We start from the raw sequence: 23,905 nt of genomic DNA, 5'->3' as shown, positions 1-23,905 counted from the left end.
GAAATAAGGATTTTAGTTTGTTTCCACCAAAAACTTAGTTAAGAGATGTGAATGAAATCTCTTAGTTACTTGAATGAGAGAAATTAGAATTATGATTTTAGTTTGTTTCCACCCAAAACATATTTTAGAGATTAGGATTAGTAATTGTTAGTAATAATAATGTTAAGAGGAGACGTTACACCGCTATGCTACTAAATTGATTCTAGTAATTGTTACTAATAATGTTACTAAAAGCCATGTTACTAAAATGCTTCAGTAACACAGTCATGCTACTAAATTGATTCAGCAACACAAAAACAAACACAAATATATAAATAAAAAAGCAAAGCAAGCAAGGCTAAATTATTTATGAAATTCAAGGGACATTTGCTAAATTCAAAGACAAAAAAAATAGATGCTTCCAAAACTCTAAGAAACTAAAACTTAAAATTCAAATTGGAAAGGTCTTGCACAATTTATCTAAACATGGACTAATTGTAAATAACATCAAGGTAGATGGTTGATGTAGTATTTTTGCATCAAACAATAGTAAGTATTTATATCGTCTCCTCAGGGACTAGTGCGATATCGCGGACCGTTCGACACCAAATATCATTTCAAGTTAAACGATAGTTGATTGTTTGTTTTAGTAACTGAATTGCAAATGATACAATTGAGATTAATAGGGCGTAAAACTTGTTAGGATTAGAGTTCCTTGATCGAGCGTCGCACGTAACCTAATGAGCATACATGGATTCTAGCTTGTCTTTGATATTATCACGTATCCCTCGACAACACCATTCGTGTCCAAACAATATTGTGAAATCAATTGTATCATTCAATGGTTGATGTCTCAAACTATTGAATGATTCAAGAGTCGATCTTATCGTTCAATTGATGATTTCTCAATCTATTTAAATGATAAGAAAGCTTTAGGTTTGGATACCTAAGGTGATTATCAAAACGTCGATTCCATGTCTAGAACCTATGTTTTGATAGATGGTTATTCTAAACCTAGATTCAAAAGTATTTCTCAATCACAATTAAATCAAAGATAAAGATTAAAGTGCAAGAATAACATTAATATCAAATCAAATGATAGAACCATATATTTATAGATCAAAGGATTACATGTTTAAGCTATGATCAAGTACCTCTAATCCCAACAAAGGAGATTTAGCTACTCATTGTCATGGAAGCCTTGCAAGAATGAATCGAAGAAGCAAGATTCATTACAACTTGTGATGTCTCAACAAAGGATGAAGAATCCACTCTCTATCACTCTCACTCTATAAAGCACAAGCCCTATCTCTCTCTCTAGAAATATTACAAGTGAAAAACTAAGAGAAAAACTATCTAAAAACTATATCCCAATGAAATGGTTGAGTGGGCTATTTATAGAATTCTGACTCTGCATCAACTCGCGAGCTACTTCATTCACCATGGCGAGTTGAAGTTACTTCCCCATTGGGTTTGTGCCACGTCAGCTGTGAGGGGCTAAACCGCCTTCACTCGCCTCGCGAGTCATTCCACTCGCCATGGCGAGTAAGCTCGCCTTCTACTCGTCATTGCGAGTTGGTGGCGTGTGATCTTTGTTGCATTCTGGAATTGCTCGCCTTTGCTGCTTGCCATGGCGAGTTGGAGGCGAGTGATCTCATTTTTCTGCCTTTTTGTACTTTTCTCGATTTTCTTCTCTTTGCTTGATGTCTTGAGTTCGAATCCTGCACAAATGGGTGAAGTAAGATAGATAAAGCGTAAAAGGGCAATAATCACTTATTTCTCGGCTTTTCCCTTAATAACTTGCAAAACAAGTAACAAAAGTGCCTAAAATATATCACTTAAATTACAACTTTCTAGCACTTATCAATGGTATCATGTGACCCAACCATCGGAGCACCCCCTCTGATCTTCACACCGTCACCCACAAAAACCAAGGTAATCCAGGCACCAAGATCGATTCCGTAAAAGTCACGAATTGTTTTCCATCCCTTTATGAGAAAAAAATGCTTCGTTTACTCTATCGACCAATACTTCAAACTTGTTGGACTTAGGATCAGTCAATATTGCATAGCGCCCAATTTGATCTCCGAAATCACCGCCAAACATGTTTGGCAAGCATACTGCACCCTAAAAAAATAACAAACAAAAACATCACAAACGTTGATAAAATAGAATGCAAATAATTGAGAATAGGTATATTTCGCAAAAAACACATACAGCATCAATGTCATATTCAACAATATATGATCTGTATTTCAGTCTGAGCTTGTTGATTACTTTGTCAAGATCGGAAAAAGGGTTTTTCCCCAACGGACCTACAAAAGATTGAAAGGGATTGAAAGAATGATTTATACTTTAAAACAGCGAGGAATAAGAGCAAAAATCTATATATTTAGTTTAAACCAGAGTGGAATGAAGATATGGTTACCAGTGAGGCAGTGGTATGACAACAAAGTCTGAATGTTTCTGGAAGCCATGTTGAAAAGAGATTTCGGTTTAGGAGAAAAGATTAAAATATATTGGTGAGGGTTTGGAGGAGAGAAATATATGGTTTTAAAAAGAGATTTCGGTTTAGGAGAAAGGATTAAAATATATTGGTTAGGGTTTGGAGGAGGGGAATTAGAAAATATGGTTTAGGAGGAGTGAACTTAGATGGTTAGGGTTTGGAGGAGGAGGAGAATTAGGAAATATGGTTAGGTTTTAAAGGATGGAAAAGTTGCTAAAATAATAGGGTTAAAATATTAGGTTAAAATTAGGGCAACAAAGCTTTGTTTAGGAATAAGAAGAAAAGAAATATGGTTAGGTTTTGAAGGAGGGGAATTAGGTTTTAGGAGGAGGGAAATTAGGAAATCATGGTTAGGGTTTGGAGGAGGGTAATTAGGAAATATGGTTAGGTTTTGAAGGAGGGAAAAGTGGCTATAATTTTTTAGGTTAAATATTCGGTGGAATTAGGGCAACAATGTTAGGTTTATAAATAAAAAGATGGTTAGGTTTTGAAGGAGGGAAAAGTTGCTAAAATATTAGGTTAAAATTAGGGCAACAAAGCTTTGTTTAGGAACGTTTAAGAGAAATGTATGGTTTTAAAAAGAGATTTCGGTTTAGGAGAAATGATTAAAATATATTGGTGAGGGTTTGGAGGAGGGGAGTTAGGAAATATGGTTTATCGAAATCAATTAGATAGGTAGAAATTTCGGTTTAAGAGAAAGGTACGGTTTTAAAAAGAGATTTCGGTTTAGGAGAAAGGATTAAAATATATTGGTGAGGGTTTGGAGGAGGGGAGTTAGGAAATATGGTTTATCGAAATCAATTAGATAGGTAGAAATTTCGGTTTAAGTGAAAGGTATGGTTTTAAAAAGAGATTTCGGTTTAGGAGAAATGATTAAAATATATTGGTGAGGGTTTGGAGGAGGGGAGTTAGGAAATATGGTTTATCGAAATCAATTAGATAGGTAGAAATTTCGGTTTAAGAGAAAGGTATGGTTTTAAAAAGAGATTTCGGTTTAGGAGAAAAGATTAAAATATATTGGTGAGGGTTTGGAGGAGGGGAGTTAGAAGATATGGTTTATGGAAATCAATTAGATAGGTTTTAGGAGGAGTGAAGTTAGGAAATCATGGTTAGGGTTTGGAGGAGGGAAATTAGGAAATATGGTTAGGTTTTGATGGAGGGAAAAGTTGCTAAAATATTAGGTTAAAATATTAGGTTAAAATTAGGGTAACAAAGCTTTGTTTAGGAATAAGAAGATATAGCATATGTAAGCTAATATTTAAACAAAACATAACCAATTAATCATATTTAAATAATAAACTCTAACAATAAAAAACAAAATTTATCAGTACATTTAAACTCTTTTTCATCTTCAGTTGTAACTTTAACTTCAATTGTTCCATTTTCTCATTTAAATACTTGAACAAGTAATATATTTGAATGATTTCAAAACAATCAATAATAACAAGCTTCTGAATGCATTCCCTAAAATTCAATGTATGTCATTCTCACGCATTGGCATAGCTTTTGTACATAACAAGCATGAAAAAACCGAGTTATGTTAACAGTAAAGGCAACATTTCAACACCTTGGGATTAAAAAAAAAAAATTGGATTTTGAAAGAAAATGAGACAAAAAATAAAAAATAAAAAAAATTCAAAGGTAAACTCGGACGAGTTTACTCTGAGTTTACACGAGTTTACCGAGTTTAACACGTGTTAACTCGGTCAAACTCGTCAAACTTTCCGATTTCACCAAAAATCGAGTTTACCTCCGAGTTAACACGTTTTTGCCGCCTAAAAACGTAAACTCAGACGAGTTTACGTGTTAACACTCGATTTGTGGAATAGTATGTATTACTTCTTCTTTTTTGAAAAGGATCAACTCCATACTTAAATAAATGACTCTTGAGAAATTTCTTTTTTTCTTAATAGATTTTTTTTTTCAAATTTTCAATTGCATTAACAAATCCATAGTCATATTATACATCTTTTTATAACAAGAAATAAATACATAAATATAAACTAATTCATTCTCTTAAAGATAAATTTGGGAAAAGAAACATTTACTGTTTAAAAATTAATAATGTTATATTTCAAAGTTTTTAATTTTGTGGTTTTGTCATAAGATTAAAAAGCAACCTATACAAGATCACTCGGATGAGATGGTAAGAAATCTATATTTTCTTATACAAAATTTTGGATTCAAATCCAAGCAATGTTAAATCTCTTAAGGAAGAACTTTGAAGCTTATTGTGATCTTACCCGATTCAAGTAATTAGTTTATGTAGTTACGCATTATGGATACCTGGTTCACAGAAAGAGAAGAAAAAAAAAGAAAGAAATTAAAGCTATCATGACGATTGTTCCATGCATATGGGACATGCTAGAATTGTAAAAGATTCCCTCTATATTTTACCATATGCCGTTTTTCCAATATCACTCATAATATCTCTTTTCAATACGTGTGAATATGAAACAAGAGATAGTATTAAATAGTAAATGATATGAAATGGAAAAAAAAATATTAATTATGCGTTGGTATTGTAAAGTGACATATACTAAATCACATATTTTTTTTCAAAGTGGCATATATACTACTTATGTCCCTAAATATATGACCTTTTTGATTTTTTTTATTTGCCCCTTTTTATCTATACAAATGAGTTTTGAGTTTTCTCTCCTTTTCTTTTATAGATGTCATGCTTTCATAACTCATGTGATTAGAGTAACGAGAAGAGTTGGGCTAGAGGCATAATAGAGAGGAACAAGATGTTTCCAAGATGTTACCATATCTTTCGGAGAACAAAATATTTGGTATGAATATTCATATAAATTTTTTTGGAAAGAATATTGATTTTTAGTGATGGATTTTGTTTGTCACTATAAATCAAAAAAATATATCTTCCAATATTTTTATAGGATCATTCAGAAAGACAAAAGATCTCTATGCATACTTATACCAGGAGTTGAATATCGTCACAACAAGGGTGTTGCTCTTCCAGTAACATTGATGCTAAAGGTTTACTTTTGTGACAATAAGAGGATTGGAATGGTGGCTTTTCTTCCAATGAGAGGCAGGAGAGATGCGCTCATTGTTGAGATATTTGGTGTTTATAATGGTTTGATGTTGGTCGTCAATAACTTTGTTTAACAATTTATTTGTGAGACGGATTCTTTAAAAGTCTTTCATATTTTTCAACATTCGGATGACATGCATATTCCTAACCTTTTCTTTTTCTTTCCAACATGTGCTTAGAGAGAGCAATTGTTGCATGTGTTGAACCAAAATGGGTTTTAAACAATGTCTCTTAAGTTTTGATGATAACAAAGTTTGAAAGAAAAATTGGATATGTTAATGCAGAACATTAGAATCAAATTTTGACACTCAAAGTCAAGTTTTCGTTCTGAAATATCAAGACTCTGAATGCATAGGAAAGCATTTGAAGCAAATGAGAATCTTGTATGACTTGAAGCAAGTCTAAAAAAAATGTCAACCACAAAGTCAACGCTCTAATTAGAAGAAATTTTTATCTCAGAAGACTTTGTGTGTGTTTGGTTTAGCTTTAGATAGAATTGATTCTGACAGAATTGATTCTGATAGAATTGATTCTAACAGAATTTATTCTGAGAGAATTGATTTATGTTTGGATACAATAATGTAGAATTGATTAAACAAACTGAATGTTGTTTGGATAGTTTTATCAAAATTGCTTTTGAATGTATAATTACTAAAATGGACATAGCTAAATAGAAATTACTAAATTAGGATAATTAAGTGCAATATAGTTAAAATATAAGTTATTACAATACTAATAGGAAAATAAAAATTACAAATAGATAATAGAATTTAAATTGCAACAAAGTACTAATATTATTACAAAACTAATTTAAAGTGTATTATAGTACTAAAATATTGATATAATAATTTAAAGAACAATACTAATTATTTTGTCTGTGCTCAATAATTTTATTGCGGATTATGTTTCGAACGCGATCCATCTCTGACGACGAAACTACATTTAAAACATGGGATTGATCCAAGTTAGATGAGCTATCATCATGGTGAATGATCGTGCTTTCATCTTCATAAACATTAAAATCAATATCAATTTCTGCCTTCCTTCGGATAAAGTTGTGTATAGCCATTGTTGCGACAACTATTTGAACTTGTGTCTCAAATTTAAAGTTAGGCATGCGACGTAGGATTGCAAATCTGTTCTTCCATACCCCAAAAGTTCTTTCTATTGTGCACCTTAAACTTGAGTGATAATAATTAAATACTTCATTATGATTTGCAAACCCGTTAGAACGCCTAAATTCAGGAAGATGATATCGTTCATGTCTGTATGGACCAATGTACCCTATTGGTGTTGGATAGCCAGAACCTACCAAATAATACTTACCTAGAAAGAAAGAAAAAATATTTAAACTTAAGTTAAATATAACAAATCATTTGGAGTAATATTAAATAACAAACCTGGCGGAGGGTGTGGAAAATTAAGATTTGCATTTGTTAAAGCTTGGTCAAAAACACGAGCATCATGAGCAGTACCTTCCCAACCAGCCAATACAAAAGTGAAACACATATTCCAATCACATACGGCCATTACATTTTGTGTAGGATATCCCTTTCTTCCAATAAACCTTGTTTGCTCACTGCCACTAACTACGCATGACACATGTGTACCATCAATTGCTCCTATAACATTCTTAAAAAAGGGCTAGTATCGTTGATCATTTTTTATTTTGGAATGACAATCATGAAACGTAGGATCTTCGGGTTTAATATATTTGATAGACAACTTAAGGACGACATGAAGTACTCGATGAAAATATCTACTAACAGTCTCACCCGAGTGTTGAAACCTTTCTTGAATCATTCTATTACCTACCCCGTGGCCAACAACAACTAAAAACATTGCAACCATTTCTTCAACCGTCGTTCGATTAGATGACTTTAAACCAAGCTTAACTAATTCAGTGCACAATAGATTAAATACATGTTTTTCCATTCGAAACATCTCATAACAACGAGTGGGATTACCTTGCAATATTTCTTGAACCCAAGAATGACCCGTTAGCTCACTAGTTCTACAAGGTTCTTTGCATAAATGGTTTATTGCATACTCACCAACTAGTGCAGACACTAAAATAGCTTGTTGGAAAATGTCATCATCTTCTTCATCTTGATCTCTAATGTGGTCTGATTGCTCATTCCAATCGTTCATGTCTACCTTCACCTATTGTAAAATAATGTTATTAGAAAACTATAGTAAAAAACATGGAGAAAGGATGGAAAAGACCATAGCAGAAAACATGGAGAAAACTATATACATGTTCTATGGCTGCACAATAGGTAAGTTCTATAATATTTATGTACAGAAGAATTATAGCAGATCCTTAAGTATAGGGCATATTCATATGTACACAAAACTATAGCAGAAAACATGATAGAAAAATACATAATAGGATCCACTTCATTCAAATTTCAAAAGACATATTACATGTTACATTATATGTTACAGTGCAAGTTCTAAAAGGATCCACATCATTAAAGATAACTCCTAATATAAGATCACTCCTAATACTTAAACTTACTCCTAATATTTATAGCAGATTCATACTTAAGCTTACTCCTAATATAAGATAACTCCTAAAACTTAAGCTTACTCCTAATATAAGATAAGTCCTGATACTTAAGAGAGTCCGAAACAGTTACATCTTCATAAATGACATAGGGTTATCTGTTGCATACTTAAGCCATTTCAACCTTCTATCCTTAAAACCTTGAAAGGAAACAAACATCTCCCTAGCTGGCTTGAACATCATTAGTTGACAACATTTTGCGAACAAGTCTACATCACTTGTAATTTCATCCATGCTATGGAGCTCAGCCATCACATCACCAATAGATGCATTAGTTAAAACATCATTTCTCGTCTTACATGTCTCAGCAATCTCTTTCACAGCTTCAGCTATTGCCAATGCGGGAGTTGTCTTTTTCTTGGTTTTCTTATCAACACCACCAACTCTCTTTCTCTTTTGTCCACTAATTTGGCTAGAAGCTCCTTGTGAAATATTCAAATTAATATTTGCAAATTTTCATGTTGCTCCAATACTCACATCTTCACCTGATCCTTCTCCCACATCCAAGTCAATATTATTTACGTCTTGACCAACATCAGTACCACAGTCCTCGTTGGGCAATATGCCACTTGAAGGTGCCCAAGCATGCTCCCCGTTAGCCACCACATCCTTAAAAAGTGTGGTTAGTTGATTAGCAAATGGAAGTCCTTTCTCTCTAAATTTTCCATAGAGAGGATTTTCCTGCATTTCATAACCATCATCATGTAATTAACATGCTAAATATAAATCTAAGTATTATTAAGCAACATATTTGTGTTTTCACATACCAATTGTTTGTTCTCCCACCACTCATCTGGTGCATCAAAGGTATTCCTCTCATTATCCCACCCCATTCCGGTAACTTTTCCAAATAGGTTAAACCATACTCTCCATTCCTTTTTCAAGGCATCATACCTATTCTTCAATTGAATCTTGTCATAATCTCTCCCGGTTGATTCATGAAATTGGCAAACAATGTTTTTCCACCCTTTCTTAGTAAAGCTAGTGCCAACGCGTTCATTCTTGACAACTTGATCCAAACATGTTTGGATGAATATTTCATTCACTTTAAGATCCGACCAATCCGCAGAAACTTTCTTTTGTTTAGCCATAATGCTATGTACACAAAGTATGATAGGAAAAATAAAAGATAAAATGAGTCAACACTACCTCTATAGATGCATAACAAGTATTCTTTCTTTTGATTGTATAAATTTTACATCATGGCATGAATATATAAATTTTACATAACAAGTGTTCATTTTAAACTAGTGTTTAAAATTACATTCAAACACTTTAGCATAAATATTTAAGTTACTAACTGCATAATTTTCATAAAAAATCACTTTAAGCTCTAAGAGACATTTTATCAAACACATATAATGCAATATTTTTTGTTTGTAGAAATTCATAAGAGATGTTATATTATGCAACCAAACAAATTTTATAAGCATTGCAACAAAGAAAAAAGGTTAAATTTAATACAAACAAGTAAGCAAATCAAAGTAAAAATCACTCAAAAATGCCAAATTACCTTGTTGTTGTTGTTATCTTTTGAGCAGAATTTTTCCTTTTTGTTGTTCTCTTGAGCACAATATTTGCTAGCAGGAGGTGGTGTTTTTATATAACCTAATAGCAATAAATTTTTAGATTAAATTTGTGAAGGGTGGTTGAGTTCTAGCTAGAGAAAACTGGACAGTGGAGTGAATGAATTTAAGGTTCCAGGTAGAAAAAAGCAAATATGGTTGGAGAAAGGGTGATAAAAATTGATGATAATTAAGAGGGTAGTTATGGAATTGATAATAGTTTAATGTAGAATTGATTCTACAAAAGCCAAAAGTTAGGATTTGTAGCTTCATGGATAATTGCTTTTGGAGGATAGAATCAATTCTTAAAAGCCAAATCAAACACCATTGAAAATTCAGCTTTTCACTTTTGAGGATTGTAGAATCACTTCTTGGTGGTGAAAAGCTGAACCAAACAGGCTCTTTGAAGGTTCAACACCTGAGGATGACATCAGCAGCTGAAGACTTTGTCTTAGTTTGTCGTCTTCTGGAGGATGATTGCTTTCAGAGTCTAAGTAATATAGTTGTCGTCTCCTGAACACATGCAAAAACAAACAAGAAAATTCAAGAACAAATGACTACTTAACAACATTATCCAAAAAGGCAACATTTCAACGTCTTTGATTAAGTTTCTCAAGGACTTATTTCATGCGCAGAGACTTCTTCAACAACAGCTCTCTCATTCTCTCGTATATAAGAATCTATGCAGTTGAAAAAAATAACAAGACTGTTATCATTTTACAAATGTCCTTTCTCTGTCGAATTTAATAGCGCACATACACTTAGAAATTCTTACAAACTTTCGATATTAGAATTTCTTAAGTATTCAAAGTCACTCACTTTAAGTTTCTTACACCTCTAATTGTATATCAAGTGTAAAAGCATTCTCATTTATTTGTTAAATTCTAATTGTAGAAGTTTCTTATTTGTGTGTTTGAGCAAATGAAGTCTCTTACTGTATGTTTAAAAGAACTCTGTTTCTGATCAGACTCAGAACTGTTGTTGATAAACACTTATTTTTATTTTTTTTTGAAAAAGCCAACACAATTCAACCCCCTTCTTGTGTTTTTATCAACTTCATCGTGGATTTAATGGTCAAGTTCGGGCGCTCTTCAAGACTAAGTGTGATCTTTTGGTATGCTCCCCTTTTGGAGTTGAAGATTGTGCTAAGGCTTGTATTCAAGGGCCAAGCCTTGTTCCTAATGTTATTTTTCTTTCTTTTTTCCTTTGTTATTCTACCCAAAAAATACCATAACTTTTGTTTTTGGTAACATCCGATAAAAAATTGACTTCTAGTGATAGGCGCAATATTGCCACTAAAAGTCAATTTTACTGCACAATCCAATATTCACAGTCATCATATATAAAAATTTACTTTTAGTACCAACAATGGATTAACTCAAATGGTAAAGAACTTGGACCCCTTAAGCATGTGGTCAAAGTTTTTTATTTTTGGTCGAAAGCATGTGGTCGGAGTTCAATACTTGGTTTGTACGTATGGAAAATTTTGGTTGGGAGAGTAGAATCACATTGTGTGTTCCACAGGTTCTGGGAGTGAGATTAGTCACTACTAAGCAACGGTGGAAACTCCATACCAATATCATAGTGACCCAAAATAGAATTACTTCTAATGGCGAATTATGCCTGTCAGTACAAGTCCAAATTTCTTTTCAAAAAAAAAAATTCAATATGAATGTTTTATACCAGATCTTTTATAATTGAAAAGATTTACATTTTGTTCGAATCTTTGCTACTTTAACTAGTACATGTGTTTTGGGGCATATGTATAATTGGGGGAGGGGGTATGAAGTGAAATTCTCCAAAAAAGAATCAAATTTATTTAATTATTCTTAAACTTTTAAATTTTGAATTGTTTTTTTTATTGACATGTTTAGAACATTATGAAAAAAATCTCTCCAAATAAGCTAAAAAAATTATTTTTAGGTCCAAATTTTTATTACTTTTATCTTTAACTTTAGATCTTTTAAAATAATCATATTTGAGTCATTCCATATGTTAGACAATTATACTTTTTTTGCAAATTAACTTTTATAATGTTCTAAAGACTCTTACAAAAAAATCGTTCAAAATTTAAAAGTTTAAGACGTTGAACCGATATAAAGAAGAGACCTCCACCAAAAGTTCCATGTTTAAAATTCAAAATCATTCCATGTTAAAAAAATATTGAACAATTTTATATAGACGTGTTAAAAACATTACTAAAAAGTTCTTCTAAAAAAATTAACTCAAAATTTGATTTGTACATCCAGATTTTTGCTACTTCTATTTGAGCTATTGTCGTTTGAATAATTCATCTCATGATAAAATATTCTAAACTTTAGGAAATGAACCTTTTATAATGTTATAATTTAAAAGTTTAAGGATAATTAAACAAATTTAGTCTTAATGGGGACTAAAATTACATATAATTTTTTTTGTAAGGACTAAACTTTTTTTTTTTTTACAAGAAGGACTAAACTTAATAGTTCTTAATTCTATAAGGACTAAAAATATATTTAACTTTTTTTAATTTTTCTATAAAAAATATTTGAAGAAGAGACAAGTGGCATGAAATGAATGGTTAGATTAATATGATGTATATGAATACAATTGATAGGTTCCCGCAATTCGAACCGCTTTCGGAACTGCCACTAACCTCTTCAACTTTCATGAACAGAAATATCTCATCGTTACCAAGCTATGCTATGCTATGATCACATTCTTCTTACGCAAAAATGAAGATACTAGTCATTCTCATTTCACTCTATACTCTCTCTTTCTTCCCATTATCATATCCCACAGGTTACCACTTTACACCAACATGGTTCTAAATTGCGGTTGCAGTTACACTACAAACCATAATATTACAACAAAAAAATGCGGGCAAATAGTACAGTAATTATAGTTTCAATGTTGTTGCAAAGACCTCTAAAACTTTTATATTACGACCACAATTTAGAACTATGAGCAACACTATTTTTTATCTTAATTTTCTTGTGTAAAAAAAAAATATAACATGTGTCTTTTTTGTTTTTGTTTATTGTTTCATTGCAGATAGATCACAACTTCCGATGATTGCTTTTAGTTGGTGGGATGATAAGGGAACATTTAGGGCTGGTGAAACTGCAACAATTAAGGTTAAAGTACTTGAGAATGGTGATAAGATTGACAAAAAAAAATTCCATCTCATACTTAATGTCAATGGAAAGGATGGAAATAGTTCCTATGTATCCACCGTGTTGTCGAATTTCAAAGGAGATTTTGATAATTGGAAGATTTCCTTCACTCCTATTAGGGTCGGATTGTTCAATGTGCTCGTTAGTGAGGATCGTTACAAAGTTTTTGATTCGTCGTTGCATTTTCAAGTTGAACCAGGTAAAATCAAAACCCTTACTTAACTGGTATAGAAAGACGCTTACTTAACTGGTAGAAAGACGAGCACGCTAGTGTGTGTCTATCTGTATTCTCATATCGAACTGCATTTTCTCTAGGGTATTTTAGTTGCTATTTTGGCTATTTGAGTAAGACTTGCATGAATGAATGCATTTACTAAGTTGAATTGGTTAGTGCATATCATGATGTATATACATAATGTAGTTTGATTCGGTTTTCGTATAAGTTTATTAATTAATGGTTGATGTTGTTATTCTATGATTGAAGGGAACATGTATCCGTCTGTGTGTGTTGCATCATGGAAGGGGATGAAATATGAGTTTGAAGCTGGTTCAAAAGCTACAATTATGGTGCTCCTAAAAGATGCATTTGGAAACGGCATATCCGAGACGACTGAAGTGTCCTATATGCCTGATTTTAAACTGTCTATGTTGAGTGAAAATGGTTCTATTGCAAGCGAGCCCGATATCTCCAACATGGGATGGAATGAGTTTGATTATATTGTCATTGAGTTTGTCGTGACCAAAGCTGGAAACTTCTCTTTGCGCATTGAAGGAGGAAATCAAACATTGAATGGTTCTCCCTTGCCATTAAAAGTTAATCCAGGTTTTGTGCTTTTCGCTTCAATAGATAGTACATTTGACATTGTGATGTGCATGTTTATTGCGTTGAATTGAAATTTTTAGAATGATTTAATTCTTATACCTCGTCAGTCTAAAGATTTTTTTACACTTTCAATGATTTAATTCTTATTGTGATTAGTCGACAATGTTATAACGTTTTGCACTAACGGTGTATCAAAATTAAAGTCTTACTAGAATTTCATACTTGGTGTTTATTTCTTTGAATTTGATTTCTCTCTCCCGCAAATGCCAGGTGTTATAGATGTTTCTAAATGTGTTGCCAAATGGAACATTGAACACCATGCATGGCAATTATCTTCAAAGATGGAAATCTTTATACATCAGTTGGATCAATATGGAAATCTTGTTTCTGGACTGTATCCATTTGATGTTGAAGTTGTTGAAAGAGACACAAATTTGACAATACCAATAGCAGATCTTCATTTTGAAGAAGTGGAAGCTGGAATTCAGTTGTTTTCCTTTGGCAATTGGGAACCGGGGAACTTTATGTTAACAATATATGATGCTAAACATAATAAAAGCATTTCCAATATGCCATATGTTTATACTGTTTTTATAGGTAAAGTTACATATTTCTTAGAGTTTCAATTTTATCATTTTCCTCTATATATAATTTTTGTTTCATTTTTTGTTGTTGTTCTGATTAGGTTATTGTGATGGTGTAAAGAGTGTTGTCAATGGATCTGGTTTAAATAATTCAGTTGCAGGGATAAGGGAAGAATTCTTTGTTTATTTGAATGACATGTATCAATATCCTTCTCCCGTTGAAGAAGGCATACTTCAAGTACAGATCTTAAGAGATAATGACTCCTACAGTGTTTCGCCGATCATATATCCCATGTTAAACAAAACTGGTATTGCAAAGGATAAACTCATTTTTATTACATTCTCTTCTACATTTGATAATTGTATTTTGCTTGTTATAATACATTGGTATTGATAGTAGGGAGTAGAGTGGACCCACAAGTGAGATATGATGGTATCGGTCGCATGGAAATCACCCCATCATCTTCACCTTCAGTAGAGCTAGGCAACAATGTGAGGAATACAAACATAGTTTTTTGGTGCACAATGTTCATAAATTGAGACCCTAATAATGAGATCTTTTCTTGGTTTCAGTCTAATGTGAGTGGGAATTCTGTAATTACCAGTGCATTTCAAGTGGAATACACACCAGAGAAAAGTGGCTTTTATGGCATTAATGTATATTGTGGAAACATTTTATTGAATGAGGGTCATTCATTCAGAAAAGAGGTAAAAGCAGGTACCAAAATGTATTACATGATTTAAATAAAAATGGTTTCATATTGTTATCGTACACAGTTTGTTTAAATTCCGCTATGCAGTAGTGCTATAGTGCTCTTATAGCTGCTATTTGAAAACACTTCGTACTAAATCGCGGACAATAGTGGTTTGTTCAAATTGCAGTATGCTGCGCTATAGCCTCTATTTGACAGCACTATACATAGGTAATAGAGAAAGGTGGTTGGCAGTGAAATGTTTATTGCTTTTAATATTTCCAACCATTTCTCATGTGCCCTTAGCTTGCTACAGGTGAAGTAAATATTTCCTTGTCGAGTGTTGTGAGGTTTTCCTCAAAGGTACCTAAGATGTCAAAAAATGAAGTACTTGTGCAGCTTGTGGATTCCTATTTTAATCCGGTCCTCTCGCAACAATCAAGGTTAAAATTGGAGATTACTTCAATTAATAGTTCTGGATTTTCTACATGGGACACCATAGATAATAAGGATGGATCATACAACTGTAGCTATATGGTTAAAGATATTGGCACTTATGAGATTTGTGCTTCTTTTGATGGCAAGCATTTCTTGCCATGTCCTCTCAGTATCAATGTTTATAGCAGTAAGTTCAAACAGGTGAATATTTTCTATTTTATTGATATGGATGTTTATATGTCTTAAGGATTCTATTGTTGGATGAAATACAGGTGAATATTTTCCTAAAGCCACCGATGATACATTATCGATTTGGGAAGATGAATCTATTGCCTTTGATCCCTTAGCAAATGATTATTTTGCTGGTGATAATGCAAGTATAGTTGAATTCTCAAAAGTAAGATATGTTGTCAATTCATTCTGAAACACTTTCTTAGCCTTTTTTTTTTTTTCTTGTTATTCCATGATGGTTCTAACTTTCCGGCATTTAAATATTTTTTGATGATCTATTTCCTCATATTCTTTTGGAGTATAATAAATGACCCTTCTTGTGGCACTTTGTCAGTCAGATCATGGTTCACTTATACAGAACGGAAGGGTCTTTCGCTACACTCCCTATGAAGATTATTATGGAAATGATTCCTTTTGGTATACAATATCTGATATAAATGGTAATCTCGCTACAGCTTTTGTGTACATTTCTGTTCTCAATATTCCACCTCAGTTTGTTTCTGTTCCAAGTCAACTGCAAGCAACAGAAGATTTGATAAGCCCTAGATTCGGGTATGTATCTGCATCATACATAAATGTAATACTGTTTACTGAATTCGACAGTATCTTATTGTTATGATCTCTTGCAGCGGTTTTTCAGAGTTTGAGATAACGTACTCAAATCTATTGGAGTATATTTCTGTCAATCTGAGTGCACAATTTGGAAGTATATTTCTGTCTCCAATGTTGATGCAATTTGGAGAACCAATGTGGAGTGAACTTACAATTAATGCAGGAAATTTAACAGCAACGAGTTTAATACTAGAAGGCTCTGTGGAAGTTATTAATATTGCACTTCAATCAATTCAGTACCTCGGGTAATTTTTATATTTGTGATGTAATCTGTTGAAATTTATTGAAGTAATAATACTCTTGTTAATTCATTTTGTTTTTCAGAAATGAGAATTTTTACGGTGCGGATAGCATTCAAGTCTCCGCGAAGAATAAGAATGGTGTAAATTCATTAGGTGTTCCAATTTTTGTTGATCCTATCAATGATCCTCCATATATAAGAGTCCCTTACTTCATCATACTGAGGAGCAATGAAGATGAGAGACTTATCTTTGACAAAGATAAAGACAAGTTTGACTTTTACATTGGAGATCCTGATCTTCTTACCTTCCCTGGTATGATTAGAAATAAGTAGTACTAATGTGATGTTTTATGGTTTATGTCTAATATAATATTTACAAGATAAAACATGCAAACCTTAAATATGTCTTGTGTTGATTTCTGGTCAGTTAAAGCTAATCAGTAAATGACGCATAACTATACAATAGTAGGTCTTTTGGTTCAATATAGTTTTGGAATTTGGTAAACTAAATGTTTTTCAAGTTTCAACATTGTGATTGACTTGGTATCTTCTGTAAGAAAATTTGGAGACTTGACAATCTGTTGATGGAACATGTGTTTAGGTGGTGAGGCTCATTTTCTGGTGACCTTTTCTATGGAAGTAAATGATGGATTATTAGCTACAAATCTTCCATCTCATTTGATCAACACAACTGAATTTAAGCACAGGAATAATTATCAGTGGCAGCCTCTTCAAACATATGTAACTATCTCAAAGCACTTTATGGTCAAAGCCAGTGGAATCAGATTTCAAGGGACAGTAAATGACTGCAATACTGTTATGCAGCAACTCTATTATCATGTGAGTCATGTTCTTTTACCTTGAGATTTGTGGAGCAATCACTTGTTTTCAATATATTCACATAGCCAATTAAATAAAAAACCTACACAAAAGTTTATGGCATGTAGCAGAAGCACTGCCATTGTTTGCATAATGACCAAAGTAGTAGAACTTATATATGAAACTACTTATAGAAGTTATACGAAGTTACAAGCACGTGCATGCGCGCACACACATACTGTTCATCAATTTGAGATCCTAATGTGGACACATTGTTGATGAGTACCGCAAGGTGGTATATAACACTGCCGTATTTTGATTGGTATCATTTTGGCAACACTGTTATTTGGTTAAGCAACATATTTTTGTATACAGGTGTCAATGAGATGCTTGAGACGGTTTCCAAACAGACCTTATAAACATTTCAAAACAACCCAAAGTAAACACCTCCAGTATTTAAGAAGTGGTTTAAAAGCACACTAAATTCCAACAACTGTTACTATATAAATATAATGGATATCTTGGATATGACTCTGTAAACCCTAAGTCTGAATAATAGAAAGATAATGCAGCTGCACTTCAATCAAAGAATTTTTTTTCAGTCAAAGATGTAGGCACAACTTGATGAACTCCATAATCAAATCTCGTATGTTCTTTGTTTGCATTTTTCAAATCTATTTTCTTTTCAACTGGGGTTTACGTTCTAACACGATAAAAGTAGAAGCACCTTTTCTGGATGATATCCTTTGTTCTGAGTAATGGAAAAAACCTGCTATAAACATATCAAGCGAACTGTGTACCTTAGAACTTCAATTATCACAGTTTCCTTTTTTGGTCCAGGGAGATGAGCATGGAGCTACATTAACATTGACATTGAATGACATGGGAAACTATGGTTGTCATCCAGATTGTACAGAAGGAATGTCAATGCCATTATACACCGAGGCTATGGTTAATTTAATGAGAAAGCAACCAATGGGTTCATTTCTTGCTCACGGTAAGTTGCAGGTTTCATAATCTGAGTTTAGTCGAAAAACTGCCTTTAAATTCAATAGAATATAGAAGCATACAGGTGTTTTGTTCAGTAACTTACATGCTCTTTCAATTTGTATAACAGCCTTGGGATCAATTATTGTCATCGAATTCGTTATCATTTTCTCTCTTGGATTGTTGCTCCTATATTTCACTTGCAAATGCGCAATTCTTCTAGTGCACGAAAGAAGAAACCGCGAGAAAAGGACTTCAGAGTCATCTACTGATCAAAGTTCCCAAGGACAAGCTGTAAGTGTTCAAAGCAACAATGTTTGTTTTCAGGAATGGATATACTCACATGTTAAAATTTAGCAAGATCTTGTCACAAGAAAATTTTGTGCTAGCACTCCTTAGAAACAAATAACTCTATGTCATTTCATTCCATTTTTGTAACCAAGTTCCTTTGCCTTATGTCACATTTACATGCAGTCAAGCATGAACATACCTGAGAATGCTACTAATTTCACTGGCTGCTGTTGGAGCTCTTCCCTGCTTCGTTTCCCTATGCAACACTCCAATTTTCGCCAACGGTAAGTACTTCGATTCAGTATACTTCAGAATTGTTACAGTTGCTCTAATACAAAGATAATAATAGCTTTGAAAATCAAGATAATGAAAAACACTAAAATAGAAATTGCGTCCATAGGAAGCATTCTTGAGCAAACCAATCAAGTATGACAAGTAGTTCTTATTAGGTTTCGAAAATCTTCACAATTTCAATTATCTTTTAGATAAAACAAAACTTATAGTATGATGATAAGTGTTGTTTTTAAAATTGATATCTCAAAATAGTTTGAGTAGTTATAAACATTTTTAGCATGAAACAACATTGTCATCACTTATGGTTAAACCTAAGGCCGTTTAAGGTACACGACCCTTATGGGTCTTGCATGGTGCATGACATGCTTTTACAAGTTTTTTTTTTTATATTAGTCTTATAACTTACATGTGTAGGTCAACCCAGTATTAGTTACCTGTTGTTGCAGGTAATCAGTATTATATTAATCACATATACAAATTGAGTGCTGAGGTTATTTTGGATAGTTCAAAAGTAATATCTTTCCTCTTTTCCTTGCCTTTACTGAAACGAGAAGAACATCTTCCTTCACAATTTCTTCATAACTAAACAAATTTTAATTTAACATGGACTAAAAACACTAACGGAAAATTTTGTAGGGACTAAAAAGTGTGATTTATTTTTATAAGGACTAAAATCAAAACTGCAGATATTTATAGGGACCAAAAACTTAATTAACCCTAATATTAGTGATTAAAAATTGCTATCACACATGATTTGATTATTGGTAGCTCTCATACGTTATTAACTGTTTAGAAGATATTTTAGATTGATTAGTCATTGAACATTCTTTCATCGTGATGTATCCAAATAAGTGTTTTTGTGTCCTGCTGTGGCATTGGAGTTATGTTTGAAAAAATAATAATAAACGTTGATATAAGGTAAATTAGTAGTATATTCAAATTTGACTTTTTCATATTCCAAGGTAAATAAACGTAAAAAAAAAAAAGAAAAAAAAAAGGTAAATTAGTAGTATTAATTAGGGTTATGTTTGAAAAAATAATAATAAATGCATCTAGTATTAATTAGGGTTATGTTTGGAGTACACCCTCCCGTCACTATTATAAACAAAAACTAACATTTTAGATTCATTCATTAAATGATGTATATAGTTGACAATAACACCCTTTACGTAAATTGTTTGCAAAATCATTTAAGTTATTAAAGATCAACTTTAAAGATTAAAATATACTATCCTAGTGGGTCAACCTGCCAAGAAATCTGTGCCATTCAAAATGTTCTTTCTAAATCCAATGGCTCACAACCAATTTACAAACTAAAAATAAAATAAAATTGCAGTCTCTTATGGTAGGAGACCCATTAAGGTCGCCTACCGTAGCCAGAGCCTAAACTTCCAGAAGCATGCATAAACTCGAAATGGAGTTTATTTTTGTTCGAATAAAACTTGGTTACATCTGTTTGATCCCTTGAGTAACGTCGAATCCAAATTTTCAGGTCCCGTCCTCAAATTGAAGTTGGAGAACTTAACAATGCAGTAAATCCATCCTCTCCTTCAACAAGTCAAACACTGCATACTGCTATGCCAACCTCTACCCCTCTTGCATTTTCACAAAAAACATAGCTCATCAAGTTAAAATGACTGATCCATTTTCATTTGGTCAAATAGATGATTGCATTATACTACAACATGGGTTCAAATATTCAATTTATTTCTCAAAAACGATCAAGTTTTTCCTTGATATACTTGTTAGAGTCTAAGGGGACTAAACCCATTTTACATGGATATCCAATAGCAGTCCAATATTTTATCATTTTATACTATAATTTTAAGATGTAGTTATAAAAGTGAAACGATATAGCAAAAGAATGAACATACATTAAGTATTAATGTCAAATTGAGTTATACTGACTATGCATTTTCTAAGAATACCTCCATGTTAAACATACCACTAAGATGAATATTCCTACAAATAAAGAAACTTGTTTCTTTTACAGAAAAATATACAAAAATTGAAAGTCTCATGGGCCACGAATGAGTTTAAAACCATAGTTAATAAATTGAACTTGCAACCAAATTGATGAGATGAAATTGCAACTCAACAGTCAACTGCTAAAATAACTGAATTGTTGTTATATTCTCGACACATTTCAACTTGTTGAACCATTTGGTTAGATGTTTTGTATTTTTCTGGAGTAACTTAATGGTTAGAAATTCATTCTTAAAGCAAATAAGTGGGATGTCAAACCCTGATCCTTACATGTATAATAATGTCCCTACCAAATGAGTTTACTTAGAGGTACATGTCTATTGCATTAAAAACATCGATTGAATTTGAAACACAATATCGCAGTAAAGTAACCAAAAAAAGTACTATTTTATGATTTTATACTATATAAATAAATATTCTTAAATATAATATAGCATTGAATTGAAATGATATTTTTAGTTACGAGTAACTAGTAAAAATCGAAAACAGTTTTTTCTGAACTCAAACAACACCTTGTGCAGGCCAACAACGGCACATAACAGTGTTGTGAAAGCTACTGTTACCCATCAACAGACAACGACTCTACAGTCAAGCATTGTCTCAGCCTATTAACTATAACAAAAATAAAAGTAGAGTTAAAAAATGAGTAATGACATTTGAAAAACTTTTTTGCTACAACTTTTGTGACAACTTTATTGTGCTCTCTTTTCATTGGTCAAAAACAATGGAGAGTGAAAAAGGAAAAGAGAGAATAAGAAGATAATGTGAGTATGAAAGATAAAGTTGTACAAAAATGATTGTACAAACATCATTTCTCTTAAAAAATTATACTAGCATTCGGGCTAGCGTACCCATCTATCCGTTATTTTATTGCGTTAAAAAATAGGAATAAATAAATATGGTTAGAGAAAGATATGGTGGTGAGATTAGTTTTTTTTTTTTAAGAAACTAAAATGAAATATAATACCAAAACAATGTGTCCTTCGTAGCATAAAGTGTGTCAAGGAAGAACAAAAGAGTCAAACAATATTTACAATGCGGAAAGCATAAAACGACAATAGCAAGGAAAGAAATAACAACTAAACAATGCCCAACATTACAATCGGACTAAGCCACCAATCATAAAAATTGGAGGGAAAATCAACAAATTTCGCCTTCAACCACGAATAGGAAAACAACTTAATTTTGTCCACTAACAGCGTTATTGAGCACTCTTTACCATTGAAGATCATGTCATTTTTTTCTTTCCATATTTTCCACACAGTAGTAAACCAAATCAAATGCAAAATAGATTGCCGCACCTTAGAGCCACCACCGCCATAGTTGAACTGATTAAAGTGCTCTGTTGCACAATATGGGAGGACCGACAGAATTCCAATCCAAGAATAAATATAGTACCAAACAGCCCCAAAAATAGAGCAGTGTAAAAACAAATGATTAGAGGTTTCCAAAGATCCACACCGACCAGCACACATGCAAGAATCATTATTTAAAACGACGCGCCGAAGTTATCTTTGTTGGCAACCTATTAAGAAACAGACGCCAAGCAAAAATCACAACCTTCATAAGGACATCCTTATGCCAAAGTAACTTCGCATCCACCGGATTGACAAAAGTAGGCTGAGCTGTCAGAAAATTATAAGCACTACGAACAGAGAAAAAAAAAACATTAGATTTTTCCAAGTTCTAGAGTCATCTGTCCTCCTTGTGCACCTGCAAAGTCACATTAATGATCTAAATTCCCCCACCTGCTCCTCCTCCCAAGTAAACAATCTCCGCCTCCATTTCCACGCCTCACCCTTCTCCCCCCACCGTAATTGATGGTGGTGAGATTTAAATTGGAATTAACCAATGCATATTTATAATAGTTAGATCAATATCAATATTTGTTTAAAAAAAATAATAATAGTTGGATCAATATCAATGGTCTTAAGAATAAAATTGTTTAGTATCCATAACCATACTTTAGTTGGTAAAGACAATTCATTGAAATATGTAAATGTCGATGTTCGAATCTCAGATCCATTACTTATTTTTTAAAGATGAAATTTTAAACATTAAACCACCTGCAAAATAGATATAGATGGTATTTAAATTTTAAAGGTTAGTCAAATATGTATTCACATTTAACCAAACCATCAATAACGGTGAATAGATATATTACATTTCTTTTAAAAAAAGAAAAAAAAGATATATTACATGTTGGGACTCTAATTTATTAAAAAAAAATGTTGGGTCTCTAATTCTTCACTTTTCGGTACATAGTGATGAGTTTTGTCATTAAGACTTTTATCACTAAAATAGAAATTGAACTAATCTTTTGAATGGTCCGTGCATATTATTTTACATTATCAACTGGTCACAAATTATCATATATACGACTTTGTGTTAGATTCGAATAAAATCAAATAATTTCCCTTTATCCAACAATTTCATTGAAGGTACAAAGATAATTACAATTACAGTGCATGAGGGACATTTTTTTTCGTCATAATCACAAATCATTTTTATTTAGAGTTTGAACGGAGTAAATGTTGTTTTTTTTTTTTTTTTTTTATATCGGGTATCTTCCGCACGTAACTGCGGAGATTAATCCCTCAAACATTATCGGATTCAAATAGGTTGGTTGCACATATCAATTAAATCTAAAATTTATCATAGAAACAAACGACCAATAAATTAAATTTTAGATTCATATAAAATTCCATCAAAACCCTAGCTGTCACCCCTTTCTTCTTCTTCTTCTTCTTCTTCTTCTTCTTGTCAGAGGGATGATTTAGGGTCAATTTTGACCCAATAATCACCCCTCCGAGTTGTTTTTTTTTTCTTCCTTCTATCCTAATTGAATAAGTGATTTCACATATTTTCTGTTTCCTTTCGTTTATTTTTGTGATTTGTCGTCTCTGAACGACTCTGTTTGTTTTGATTTCCCGTCTTTGTGCGGTGTGTTTGATTTCCCGTTTTAGTAGGGTGTTTATTTGATTCAGGTTGAAAGATTAACTTTGAGCAAGTGCAGATCCGATCAATGACAATGACTTTGGCGTCGTCAACGTTGCAGATCCGGGGACATGAGTA

General features: G+C 32.5%; 2 protein-coding genes across 2 annotated transcripts; one reads left to right on the top strand and one right to left on the bottom strand.

Moving 5' to 3' along the window:
• Positions 1–7,944: 7,944 nt before the first annotated feature.
• Positions 7,945–10,010, bottom strand: LOC120578160 (L10-interacting MYB domain-containing protein). Its single transcript, XM_039830438.1, has 3 exons — positions 9,626–10,010; positions 8,880–9,207; positions 7,945–8,793 (listed from the first exon to the last, which is right to left on the bottom strand). Exons 2-3 carry the CDS (start codon positions 9,201–9,203, stop codon positions 8,569–8,571), a joined length of 549 nt encoding a protein of 182 aa, XP_039686372.1. The 5' UTR covers positions 9,204–9,207; positions 9,626–10,010; the 3' UTR covers positions 7,945–8,568.
• A 2,381-nt stretch (positions 10,011–12,391) lies between these two features.
• Positions 12,392–18,616, top strand: LOC25488073 (protein GAMETE EXPRESSED 2). The gene is made up of 15 exons (XM_024777544.2): positions 12,392–12,458; positions 12,711–13,031; positions 13,317–13,655; positions 13,926–14,252; positions 14,341–14,547; positions 14,640–14,731; positions 14,813–14,957; positions 15,248–15,556; positions 15,642–15,766; positions 15,935–16,152; positions 16,230–16,457; positions 16,537–16,766; positions 17,055–17,293; positions 18,113–18,269; positions 18,390–18,616. The coding sequence occupies exons 1-15, from the start codon at positions 12,392–12,394 to the stop codon at positions 18,614–18,616; spliced, it is 3,231 nt and encodes a 1,076-aa protein (XP_024633312.2).
• The last annotated feature ends 5,289 nt before the right edge of the window (positions 18,617–23,905 follow it).

This window comes from Medicago truncatula, chromosome 2 (assembly GCF_003473485.1).
Source record: "Medicago truncatula cultivar Jemalong A17 chromosome 2, MtrunA17r5.0-ANR, whole genome shotgun sequence".
Taxonomy (NCBI): domain Eukaryota; kingdom Viridiplantae; phylum Streptophyta; class Magnoliopsida; order Fabales; family Fabaceae; genus Medicago; species Medicago truncatula.
The sequence above is the reverse complement of the archived record's forward strand: the minus strand, read 5'-3'. Positions and strand labels throughout refer to the sequence as shown.